The sequence below is a fragment of the Polyergus mexicanus genome, unplaced genomic scaffold, assembly GCF_030449975.1.
Source record: "Polyergus mexicanus isolate NDT 795.1 unplaced genomic scaffold, iyPolMexi1.0 SCAF_1, whole genome shotgun sequence".
Classification (NCBI taxonomy): Eukaryota; Metazoa; Arthropoda; class Insecta; order Hymenoptera; family Formicidae; genus Polyergus; species Polyergus mexicanus.
The window spans coordinates 8,577,172-8,589,398 of NW_027223321.1; the positions used below are offsets into that span (position 1 = coordinate 8,577,172).

Sequence of the window (12,227 nt, forward strand, 5' to 3'; positions counted from 1 at the left end):
AAGCAGTGGTATCAACGCAGAGTACTACTGGAGTTCCTCTAAGTATCCCTCCAAAATTTTGTCCATTTAGTGCCAAAGTCACAAGTGTTTATGTATTTTTTTAACATTTGTACTCTGATAAAATTCTGGTAAAATGGCAAATTATACGCCTACAGAAGTAGTCGATATTCTTATAACCTTTGGCGAATGTGGTAGAAATTACAGACTTACTGCCCGTACTTATGCGGAGCGATTCCCAAATCGCCGCCATCCTACTGATCAACAAATTATAAACATTGAAAGGAGATCTCGTAATAATCCACTTCATCGCGAAAGGCGAAGGAATAGACTTCATAATATGAGAAGTAATTAATGAGTAATAAAAAATAATGAGAAGTTTGTTTTAAGACTAATTTCGAGTATTAACAATGAAAACGTGGTATTTTTATTGTTAATTTATTGCAGAATCGTAAGCATGGGTTCTCAGTAAGAGAAATCGAAGAAATTGAATTTCGTCGATTACAGCGCCATCTATCATGAATCGAGAAAAATGTTTCAGACAAATTGTATGTGTTTTTAGCCAAAGATTCCGAATATGCAATAAAAAATAGGGGTTCCCATTTAAGATTTCAAACTTGCCCCCCCTCACCGCCCAGGGGAAGGGGTGGGGGGGCTCATTTTAACGTCATTGTACGTCCCCCTCGAAATGACAAAATTTTGATTCTAAACATTTTTTCGTAGTGTGCTTATTTTTCGAGTTATTTGGCTGCCTAAGTTAAAATGGGTCACCCTGTATATATATATATATATATATGAAACGAAATCTTTCAGAATGCCAGCCAGATGTGTAGTAAGAATAGCGAAGATCATTGGAATCAAATTCTGTTTTCGCGGTAAAGAGAATATCATCAAAGACTCAGGCTGTGTCGTGCTCATCAATCATCAGAGTTCACTAGATCTTTGTGGTAACTACGATCGGTTATTACAATTATTTTAAATTTGTTTCGTTAGATCAAGAAAAAAAATTTTTTGACAAACTTAAGAAAATAATGTTGCGCGAACATAAAGCTTGTACATCTTTTATCAAGAATGATAGAGATATGTATTATAAAATTGGTCAATACAGTTTTAGGTGAATTGTGGCTAGCGATGGAGAATTGCACTGTAATTTCTAAAAAAGAGATTATGTACCTTGGACCATTTGGTCTCGCGACTTGGCTTTGGGGAACAATATTCATCGATAGGAAAAATGTTGAAGAAGCTCAACAAATTATTAACGCTACAGCGGAATCTATTCGTCTGGCAAAGGTGATTTTTGTATAATGTTTCTCTGCTTCTTAGTGGCAAAGTAGCAACCTAAAATAACATTAAAGAATATATTGTTTAAATTATGTAATATAAATATATATGTATATAATACATAAATTAATACATTTTTGAGTTTTATATAATTAAATTATTATTTTAAATATATATCACAAAAATATATTGATTTTTTTGGTTGAATTTTCTAGCGGAGACTTCTTCTATTTCCCGAAGGACATCGACATTCGGGTAATTCGTTACTTCCCTTCAAGAAAGGCGCTTTTCATGTCGCAATTGAATCTCAAATGCCGATTCAACCTGTTGTTGTGTCAAAATACTACTTCTTAGATAGCAAATTAAAGAGATTTTATTCAGGTATATAAACAAAGAAAATAAATATACTTTTTTAATAAATGTAACTAAATAAATCATACGAAGGAAATACAAGGCAATCAAGAGCCAGCGCGGAAATTTGTGCGTATATGTTTTATTACAATCAAATTACATTGATATTTTGACTATGATAAACCGATAAAATATACATACAGAAAGCAATTTGCTTTCTGTACAACATGGGTGACTCACTCAAGTTCGGTATAATTATATTGCCAGTTATTTTTTAATGTAGTATATTTTATCGGACAGTCTCTTTCTGTCTCGAAATTACATTATATAACATTTACTATCTCTGACAATATGGGTGACTCACTCTTGTTCTGCATATTATTACTGTCACATTTTTGATAATTTATAATATATTCCATATACTTTGTAATTGGGCTGAGGATGGTCCAAAAAAAGGGACCGAAATGTACGCTTTCTGTGATTTTATCACAAAGGTTCAGTTAAAACGTCAATATAATTTGATTGTAATAAAACATATGCGCACAATTACCGCACTGGCTCTTGATTGCCTTTTATTTCCTACGTATGATATATTCATAAGAGCCTTTATTAATTAATTTGTAACTAAATAAATAAAAATGAATATTGAATCGCTGAACTAAGACTTTCTATTTTAGGAACTAGTTATATTACAGTTCTGCCGCCTATTCCTACCGCGGGTTTGACCAAAAACGATCTTCCAAAACTTATGGAGCAAGTGTACGAAGTTATGAACAAAACTTTTGTGGAATCTACGACGGAATGTCTCGAAGAACAAATACAAAGTTTTAAGTGTGAATAATAAGAGTAACGGAATGATCATTGTATAAAATGTAATCTCAATTAATTGGCGAATTCGCAATTGATGAATTCAAACGATACTTGTTGAGATTGCATATAAAAATGATTTTCATCGTGTTGTATCGAACAATTTTCCTAGACGTGCTATTTTGCAGCACATTCTTTTCTATACATTTATGTGCGCATATAGAAAACTTAGCTCCTAATTTAATAAGAGTCATTTAGGTCTTTACATACCCGTCGATCGATTAATGGTAATTGTTTTCTTCGTCATTATTACGATAACGACATAAATTTGAGATATATCATATCGACCACACTGCTCTTCCATTAATTCTTATACGAGTTTATTTTTAAATATTAGAGAAAAGAATTTTTCGCGAAGCTTAAACGATCTTTCATCGATGCGATTTGTACTTTTTTATATTATACCTTTTGCAAAAAAATTTAATTTATATAATTAAAAGGTTCTCTCTCTATTCCTGAATTCTATGTTATCGTGTAAAATATGACGTACATTAATAGATATGTAAAATTATACATGCTATAAAATCATTTAGTATGTATAATCATTTTATATGTTTATATATTAACCAATGTGTACATATTATATTATGAGATATATAACTTTAATTAAAATATTCAATCTGGTTATTTGAAATTAATTGTTATTTCTATTGTTCTTTATATACGCGATTAATTTATACCATTATATTTTCTTTATAATAAGAGAACAATGTTTTTTTTCTATATTTAAGCAATGTTATCAATTTATAAAAATATATTTAATTTTTTTCAAATATCTGAGATTGAATTTAGGAGCATTGCGACATTAATTAATGATTAAATAAATGATATTAATAAAATTGTCCACCATTGTATTTAATGCGTCTACATTCTCGTATAATGTATGCAAAGTATTTTTTCCGAAACCTTAAATTATGTTGAAATTTTACTATTTATTCCCATGAGATTAATCTTATAAACAAAGTGCCATGTACATACTTATACAATATATAACGTGTTTTGAATCTTATTATAAAATTAAATCCTGTCAAATATATATTTGCAATATATTCATGTACACATCACATGTTTTAACTTTAAATTATATTATAGAAAGAATGAGGAAAATTGCTTTTATTAAGTAACATTATATAATTAATGCACTATTAGGAAATAATGTGTTAATAACGTGTATTCTTTTTTGAACTTGTAATAACATATATGAGAGAAATATCGAACAAGATCTATTGTATATAAATGCATTTTTGCAAATGTGTGATTTATGTATGTTTACGTGTATTTTCTCAAGAATAATGTGTTATAATTACAATAAATTATATTTTAATTAACGTGATGCACACTATAATTTGGCGACAATATTATAATTCCTATTTCTAATAATTGATTATGAAAAAATAAACGCCGAAGATGATAAAATACGATGATATAAAATTACGATTATGAAAATATTAGGCAGTAATATTCTAGAGTTTTTCAAGACAGTCATAAAGTCTGCCCGATACATTACTCATATCAAAATTCAATGTTTTAGATGGAGAATGGAATAATTAGTAAGATAAGGCATAAGAATTTTATGTTTTTCAGCGGAGATGTGATTATAACAAAATGGGCAAGATGCTTTTACGGATCTCCAATTTCGCCAGTCCTCGTCCTTGTCACATATTTGATTCAAGAATCCTTTCGAGCGAGCGGTAACATCTTCTCTAGTCTGAAATGTAAAATAAATATTATGTCTCTTGATTCAAGGCCAAATTAATATTTACGATAATGAAGTGTTCATCTTGATGATGTAAGCATTATTTTTTCTCCTAACCTTTTTTGCTCCATTTGCATACATCTTGCTCATATTTCTTAAATTTGCATAATCAGCTAATAACGACGATCTGTTTTCTAGATGATTAAAATAGAAACATTTCCTGGTTTGCGTCTGCATATTCGTTTTCATCCATCTCTGAGTTATCGTTTTAGGAAAATTAGTATATCTCGTCCTGTTCGTTCTTCGACATGACTGATCTAGGCTGTCGCTTTGTTGAAACTTTGGATTTAAAGTCTTTACGGATATTTTTTCATTTAATATGGGAGTTGCTAATGCAGAAATAGCACATTGAACCTGTTTATTCTTGTTTTTTAATGACCAATGATCGTCAATAAAATTTTCTGTGTTATAGTTTTGATTTCCTTGATGATTCTTTTCAGGATTTATATATTTTCTCTGGGACAATATGTTCTGCAAACATAATATTTTACGTAGCATTATTTAAAAAATTTGTATGATCTTAATTGTAATGTCAGGTTTTTTTAATCAAATAAAATCATTAATATTAACTTACCTCTATTATTTCATCAATTTTTTCTTTTTTTTCGTTTATGTGTCTCCATAAAGAAATTATATTAAAAGACGATTCAGTCTCGTTTCTAAAATTTTTAATTACGTCATTTTTCATTGTATTCTTTTTGTTTACAATATATGTTCTGGCTCTTCTTCGCTTGGAGAATTCATCGATGTTTTCCGAATTGCGATGATCGTTGCAAATCTTAACTTCGAGATCCATCGAAAGCGAAGAAGTTGAAGATTCGTCTACTCTAATTTTAACGGGTGAGAAATCCGCGAAACGTTCATCATTTTTCTCTCGTGCCGTATCAACATTTACAAACCTCGGAAAATTATTCTTTTTCTGATAACTTGAGCACTTGTGTGTCAATTCGTTAATTTCATCGTCTACTTTCTTTTCCGATGTACTGCATTTGTATTTGTTGCACGGCAATTTGTATAGTGCATAAGGACATTGTTCCCTACATAAACATTTTTTATATTTTTTTATTTTATTTGCCAAAAACATTCGTTTCGTATGATTTTTCGGTAATTCGCCTGTAAATCGATCTGAATGAATCACAGAACGATCGCTTATCATTGATAACGGACTCGCTTGCGTGCTATTTTCTATCACGTTTCGACATGGAAGATTAAGTAACCTTCCTTCGTTTTCTTGCCATGAGCATATAGCAATCTCTGTTTGTGCAAAAGCATCGGATGATAATGACGTGTCTGCCGCATTACTTAATTCTTCATTGATATCAGTGTTTTTAGTTATGTCCTCGTTCTTCGTATCTTCGAAAAACTTTTGTTTTTCCTCTTTTTGCAGAACATATATTTGCAATTGTTGTTGATTGGTCACACATTGGTGCTCAGTGCTTTTCGGGGATTGTCTAGTTTTTCGAAAGCTTTGTATATTTTTTATAATTTTATTCTTAAAAAATTTTAGGCTACTATATGTCGTTAAGGATCTGATTGTATGCTCCGATGGCTTATGATCCCTTTTCCTCTTACAGTGAACCACGTAATTTGGAGAAGTTGAGCAAGATTTCCAAGCCTAATAACCAATGTCATAATATGTTTGTCATTTATATAACATGTTACAACAAATATCATAATATGTTTTTTTCATTTACATAACAATTTATATAACAGAAATAAAAATTTATACGTGAAAAGATATAAATTTATGTAAAAAAATAGAAATGCATTTAAGTTGGTGTAAGAAAATAAATTGTAATTTTTTTCTGCATGTTTATAATAAAAACTCAGCATTACCTGCGCTTGTAGATTTTTATGTATAATAAAATATATACAACAAGTATATCACATGTATCTAAATTTTTTGTAACCGTAGTAAATGTTGCATAATCATTATTGTTAAAAAAATCATAATCCAGTATATTTTATATGAATACCTCGGTATTCTTTGCAATTTGATGCGTTTCATCGATCCTCGTACAAATTCCAGTATTACTAAAATATGTTTTCATATTTCGCAGTACAGTCGGTTTGACATAATCAACTTTATTATTTTCTTTTATAGGCTCAAAAAAAACTATCTCACGATTCACGGATGCTTTCTTCAAATCGTTTAATGCCATCCTAAGTTCGTCCACTACATCTGAAAGAGCTTTCACTTGCTCGAGTATTTGATTGAGTTTATACTGATCAGAACGGCAGATCTTTTTTGACATAATTCAAACTTTTTACTGATATTCTAAAAAGAAAATATGTAGTGCTCTTTGTATTATATTGCATGACATATTAATATAATTTTTACGCTAGAAATTATTTTGATTACAAGATTACATGGTTAGGTTACGACGGATTTTCCTCATCTGTCATCTATATCAGTTTGTTTTTCTTATATATCAGAATATATCACGGTCGTACCGTGGAATAAATATAGTAAAAACATTCGAAAATTGTTCGCGCACGTGAACAGATTATAGAATTTATTATTTATTTTTAATAGACATATAGTTGTAAATTACATATCAAAGAAATATGGATTGTTAATTCAGGCATTGAAAAATTCTACAGCATTGTATCTGAAAAATATTGCTATGAATGATAAATATTACTAATATTCAATATATACATATATACCCAGACAGCACAAGGATGTCCTTAGGACGTCCAAAGGGCATCCAGGACATATATGTAGGATATCCTCAGGATATCCCGTTGTAATCCTCAGATCTCCTCTGGATGTCTTGAAGAAGAGTAAATGATAGCCGTATATTAACCTCTGGAGAATCCAGAGAGATCCTGTGGAACATCCTAAGGATTTTTATAGGATATGTTAGGGATATTTTTCGTATGTTTCAAGGAGCAAATTTTAAAATTTAAATATAAATTAAAATTATGTTTTGTTATTTACTGCCAATATTAAAAATCTATTAAAAATAGTTCACCGTTCTTTAATATTTGAGGCTTTCGTGCTGTACATAAATATTTTAAGTTTGGCTCTCGGGTTTGAGTTGTGTAATAATGTTTCCTGTCAGCTCTTTGCAAGCTTTATATAATTCTCATGACCAAATCTCAAATACGAGTTCGCGTGTCGCATAGCGGTAAACAAACGAACTAGCGGTTGAATACTATTGTTTGTAAAGTTTTTGGAATGTTGCGAACAGTAACATTTCTCATGAAATATTAAATAAATAATAATTTTGGATATATGAAAATGTGCGCATCAAATTCAATTATTAATATTAAACGAAATTAATGTTAACAATTAATTGCACATGTATATATCCTCTGGAAATCCAAAAGACATCCAATATAATGGACAGGGCACATATCTCCTACGGACATTCAAGGGTTATCTACTGGACATTTATAGGACATTAATAACTTATTATAATACTTAAGATTTCTAAATTATATTAAATAGCCGACACAACTAAAAATAATTATGTATGCATATTAAATTTTTATAAATATATTTATAATAATATCTTAAAACATCCTACAAATGTCCTGAACCGTCCTGGACATATTCAGGATGATCCTGAGGATGTTGTGTGCTGTCTGGGTATAATCTTTTTTTTTTTTTTTTCATAGTTTCATATTTTGTAATAAGCAGTAAGGAAAAATTTTGTCTTTTCAAAAATGAAATATTAGAAAAAGATATTGACATTCGTGTAACTCGGAGAAAAAGAATTAATATTTTTCATTCATGTTTACACGCTGTTGATATCGGAATATCGTATTTATTATCATATATTACCGTCTTTTGAATTGCCTCTTCTCCATCTTGTTTGGTCGATATAAAGACGCATCTTAAATAGAATGGAAAGAGATTGGCACCTTTTTCGCTTGAAAAGAGTGCGGAGGTATATTTCGTGAAAGAAATAAAAGGCCTGTTCATAATCACAACAGATATTATATAATAAATCGTATTTTTACAGTGGCAGATACAATGTAAAATGAACAAGGATACTTTTACGAAATATACACGCATTAAGTCGTACGTTGATCCAGGAATCGACCGGCGACACTATGTACAACACAACCACGGAAGCGTGCGCGATGTACCAATTGGCAGGCAACGCGGTTGCACTTTTGAATTTGGCACGCATCTATTGGTGCATCTATTCGCCTATATATTCTTGTCCCGGCGTCTCTTTCTCTGGATATGTAAATGTGTATATATATATGTATTTGTGTGTTTGTGTTTATATATGTCATCCACTTTTCTAAATGCACTCATCTGTTTCAGTCGAACGAGACACCGGAACGCGTCCTGACTGATCTCCGCGTTTTTCCGGGCGCGATAAAAACGATAGTCACAAACGAACGAGACTCTCTAATTAAAAGTTACAACAGAAGAAAAAAAACATCGAATGCCCAGATAAATCGCAGAAACGTTGTAGAAGCGGATATAATACCAGCCAAGACGCCGCTATCACTCCTCGATCCTAGTCAAATGAACCATGTGAATTAGCGTACATTGACCAAGAAACGTAAAAGAAAAAAAAAAAAACAGTAAGTACGTAAACGTGATAATATTATAACGAATCATTATGCTGTGTTATGTACAAATTTTTCCTCGTTCTCTCTCTCTCTCTCTTTCTCTCCTTCTCGAGGAAACGAACGAAATAACGGAAGAGATATTTTTCAATTTCAAAGATAATAAAAACGAGAGAAAAATACGAAAAGAACAAATAAAAACGAAGACGTTGACGACGTGCGCCGATTAGCGATCTCGCGCGGGCAACGATCTCTCTACGTGTATTAATATTTAAGTACATTGATTAATCGATATTCCCTTTCGATAAGTACCGTATTAAGTACCCAGCGATCATTCCTTGCTGCTACTTTACAGTGTTCATTTAAATTTCTTCGCGCTTTTAATTTTGTTATCTCTTGTTACCTTTTGATTTTCGGGACGGACGGAAGGTGGCTCGAAAAAACCAAGTCCATTTTCGCCGAATAACTCGCAACGATGACGGCAAAAATTTCTCTCGCAGAAATAGATGAATATCATTCGCTTCCATAATCGTCAATAACAATCTTTTCTAAATTATTTATCTGATTAACAATAAGATCTATTACGCAATCGAAGCGGTAATACTTCTTAAACAATACTCGTCGTATAGAAGAATATCGATATAGGTACGCTTCATGTTCGCAGCGTGGCTATATCGAAATAAATAAATAAATTACATTAGATGTAATTTGAAACGCGATTTTAATAGGAAATTGCAATCAAATCGCGCGATCAAAAACTTATATCGTGTAAGTAATATATCTCGGTATGGAGTATTGCAGGAATGTCTACATATATCGTAGTATTGTACTACGTACATACTTATCAGGATGACTGCAAGTATATGACAATCTGCTATTCTTAAAAGTAACGCAAGAATCAAGATAAGTCGTATAATATAAAATCCGCAAATAAATTATAAGTCACAGATCTTATATGATCGCGCAATATTATCGCGTCTCTTTTTCATATAGTCTTCGCAAATCATATTTGTAAGATATTACACTTCGATTAAACTTCATCTAGGAAGAATTTCTCTCGCCTCATTGCTGAGTCGCCGGTTTAATAAATGATTCCATTACGCTCTCTCTTTCTCTTTCTGGAACTTCTTCATACGTTCTCCCATACCCCTACACTGTCGCGTCATACTTTAAATAATTAATCTATATACAATGCATACACACTTGCGCGCCTCAATTATCCTCCTTGCGATCATCTCCCTTGGCCTTCCTCGACGTTTACCCTCGATCCGTTTCGAAAAACCGAAAGTGCAGCCGTTAATTTGTAAGACAGAAAGCTGCTAAAGGCGCAATACTGATATCTCGCGGGACACTATCAATTACTATACGGGACTGAGGAAACCCACTTGCACTCGATTGCAATCAGATCATAGATATGAACTCGCACTTATTCGAGGATCGACTCGGTAAACGATTTTCGCACAGCTATTGCTATTACAGAGCGGAAGCACCGTCTAAAATTCTCGAGGAAATCGTTCCGCGAGCATCGTCCTCGCATAAGAATTTTCTCATCATCCTGCGATCCTCCGTCTTTCTTAAATGCAACACGTGTATGTGTATATAATAGACGATGATAGTGTAAGACAATATCTCCGCTATAACTTTCAACAGCTAATCTTTATTTAAATAATCTATATGGGTATTTTCTGCCGGCTATACAGGACGACATGTCCGCGGTACCCGAGCTCACGATCGCTCTTATTCTCTGTTATCGCGCGGCACGATAACCTTGAGCAAATCCCTCACGATACTTTTCTTCGACCCTGTTCGCTTAAGTACTGGCCACTTTCGCGTCAATATCACAGTCCCTCACGCGGATGTTAATCCACCTGCATAATGACATTTCACATACGGTGAAATGTCATTCGTCTATCTACGTGCTCGTCTGAGCCGGGTGAGCCAGCCGGAAATGCAATTCCCTTTCTGCGAAAGGTACGATTATCTCGCTTTGTGATCCAGCTCGCGGGATACGATCACGAAGAGCGACTACACTACGTGTAATTTTCTTTCTTGAAAAAGAAAAAAAAACTAATAAGGGTGCATTGTAATCTTGGGTGCGTACAATTTCGTTTTTCATGCAGAACGACGATAACCGCTCGCGGTTCGAGCCTAACTCTACTCAAGATAATTGGGATATATCCAATTACGATATATCGCGTGACAGACATTGAAATATAATTATCGGCACTGTCGCGAAATCCGTTGGTATTTTACGACATCTATTGCTTCTTCTTAACCGGCTGACGAGCTGTTATTATTCGGTGCGTGAAATATTGTGTATCTCCCATCATGTCATCTCCCGAACGTATACTTTAATGCATTTATGCGTGTACCATTTTTTTACTTTTATTGAGGTCGTTAAGGCTGTGCGCGTATACTTATCTATCTATAAAGTAATTTACGCTGATATCTTCTTTGTGCTGGTGTAAGGTTCGCTGCTACTGTCGTTGCTAAATGCCGACTCGAAAAGAGAAAAATCGTCGCGCTCCTTCGGGACCCGGTTTTTCTTCGGGTCCCATCGAGAGAGGACTCGTACTATCCAACCGGAAGCTCGACCGCGACATTACGCGCACGACAGCATTCGACGGCATTCGAGATCGGGTCGAGGACACGGCGCCTCACGTGTAATATTTTCGATCAGGCGCGACGTCGAAGCGCGAACGTGCGTGTTGCCGCTATGTGTTCGAGCGGAAATACTTGGCGACGTTGTTAATGAACTCCTGATGCTACAATTGCACCTGAAACGCCTGAGTCGCATTCGGCATAATGAAAGGATTCGTCGTCGTAGTCGATTGCCGCAAATTTCTGGCGGCGATTTCCGCCCACTCGACGTCGAAGGGATCGGAGGGTCCTCCTCTGGAAGCTTGGCCCATCGCGGCTGATCCGAGCGAAAGCGCCCTGGCGTGAAGCGGAGGTGCTCGTCGAGAATTGGCAGGTACCTGCTGCGGTACCGGCGACGGCACAGAGCCGGTTATGCTACCCAACCATTGTTCTGGTTTCGGCAAACCGGCTGCCGTGGAAAGTGGTTGTACCTATTGAATAGAGAAACTCGTGAGAAGATATCCCCGAGTATTTATGTAGAATATTATACGTACAATGGATCAAATGGAAAAAAAAATTCTTGTATGTTGACGCTATAGGAAATAATGGAAACAATAAAAAGTTCTCAAGAAGATGAAAATAGACGAATTGAATACTCGATCTTATCAATGTAAAAGGCAAAATATTTTCAAAGTGTGACGATATTTTCAATGATTATAGCACTATATTTTGTTTCAATGAAGTTCTATTTTATTCGCGAGATTTGTATGAAGATAGTCCAAGTTGGACGGTTTGACAAATATACATTATATATACTTACTAAATACATATATATTATTTTGTAGATATTTTATTTATT

At 33.5% G+C, this 12,227-nt stretch overlaps 3 protein-coding genes across 5 annotated transcripts in view; 1 reads left to right on the forward strand and 2 right to left on the reverse strand.

Annotated features, from left to right (window-relative positions):
• The first annotated feature begins 806 nt into the window (after window positions 1–806).
• On the forward strand, window positions 807–3,724 carry LOC138938364 (1-acyl-sn-glycerol-3-phosphate acyltransferase alpha-like). The gene is made up of 4 exons (XM_070305281.1): window positions 807–944; window positions 1,106–1,287; window positions 1,494–1,659; window positions 2,307–3,724. Exons 1-4 carry the CDS (start codon window positions 812–814, stop codon window positions 2,468–2,470), a joined length of 645 nt encoding a protein of 214 aa, XP_070161382.1. The 5' UTR covers window positions 807–811; the 3' UTR covers window positions 2,471–3,724.
• A 178-nt stretch (window positions 3,725–3,902) lies between these two features.
• Window positions 3,903–6,514, reverse strand: LOC138937585 (uncharacterized). Its single transcript, XM_070303989.1, has 6 exons — window positions 6,229–6,514; window positions 6,127–6,146; window positions 5,982–6,057; window positions 4,827–5,867; window positions 4,310–4,723; window positions 3,903–4,204 (listed from the first exon to the last, which is right to left on the reverse strand). Exons 1-6 carry the CDS (start codon window positions 6,505–6,507, stop codon window positions 4,016–4,018), a joined length of 2,019 nt encoding a protein of 672 aa, XP_070160090.1. The 5' UTR covers window positions 6,508–6,514; the 3' UTR covers window positions 3,903–4,015.
• A 1,547-nt stretch (window positions 6,515–8,061) lies between these two features.
• The window catches only part of Numb (NUMB endocytic adaptor protein), a 76,732-nt gene continuing 72,566 nt past the window's right edge, over window positions 8,062–12,227 (reverse strand). For all 3 annotated transcript variants that reach the window (XM_070296799.1, XM_070296791.1, XM_070296781.1), the window contains one exon: window positions 8,062–11,859. In XM_070296799.1, coding sequence (XP_070152900.1) covers window positions 11,554–11,859 — 306 coding nt within the window. In that variant the 3' untranslated portion in view covers window positions 8,062–11,553. The remainder of the gene's footprint in view (window positions 11,860–12,227) is intronic.

Excerpts from the sequence above, each read along its gene's own strand:
- LOC138938364 (XM_070305281.1), top strand. The coding sequence starts at position 812 with ATGCCAGCCAGATGTGTAGTAAGAATAGCGAAGATCATTGGAATCAAA. Across the intron at positions 945-1,105 it reads GAGTTCACTAGATCTTTGTG|TTTTAGGTGAATTGTGGCTA; the intron begins GTAACTACGATC and ends TGGTCAATACAG. Across the intron at positions 1,660-2,306 it reads ATTAAAGAGATTTTATTCAG|GAACTAGTTATATTACAGTT; the intron begins GTATATAAACAA and ends TTTCTATTTTAG.
- LOC138937585 (XM_070303989.1), bottom strand. The coding sequence starts at position 6,507 with ATGTCAAAAAAGATCTGCCGTTCTGATCAGTATAAACTCAATCAAATA. Across the intron at positions 5,868-5,981 it reads ATAAATTTATATCTTTTCAC|GCTTGGAAATCTTGCTCAAC; the intron begins GTATAAATTTTT and ends ATTGGTTATTAG. Across the intron at positions 4,724-4,826 it reads AAATTGATGAAATAATAGAG|AACATATTGTCCCAGAGAAA; the intron begins GTAAGTTAATAT and ends TTATGTTTGCAG.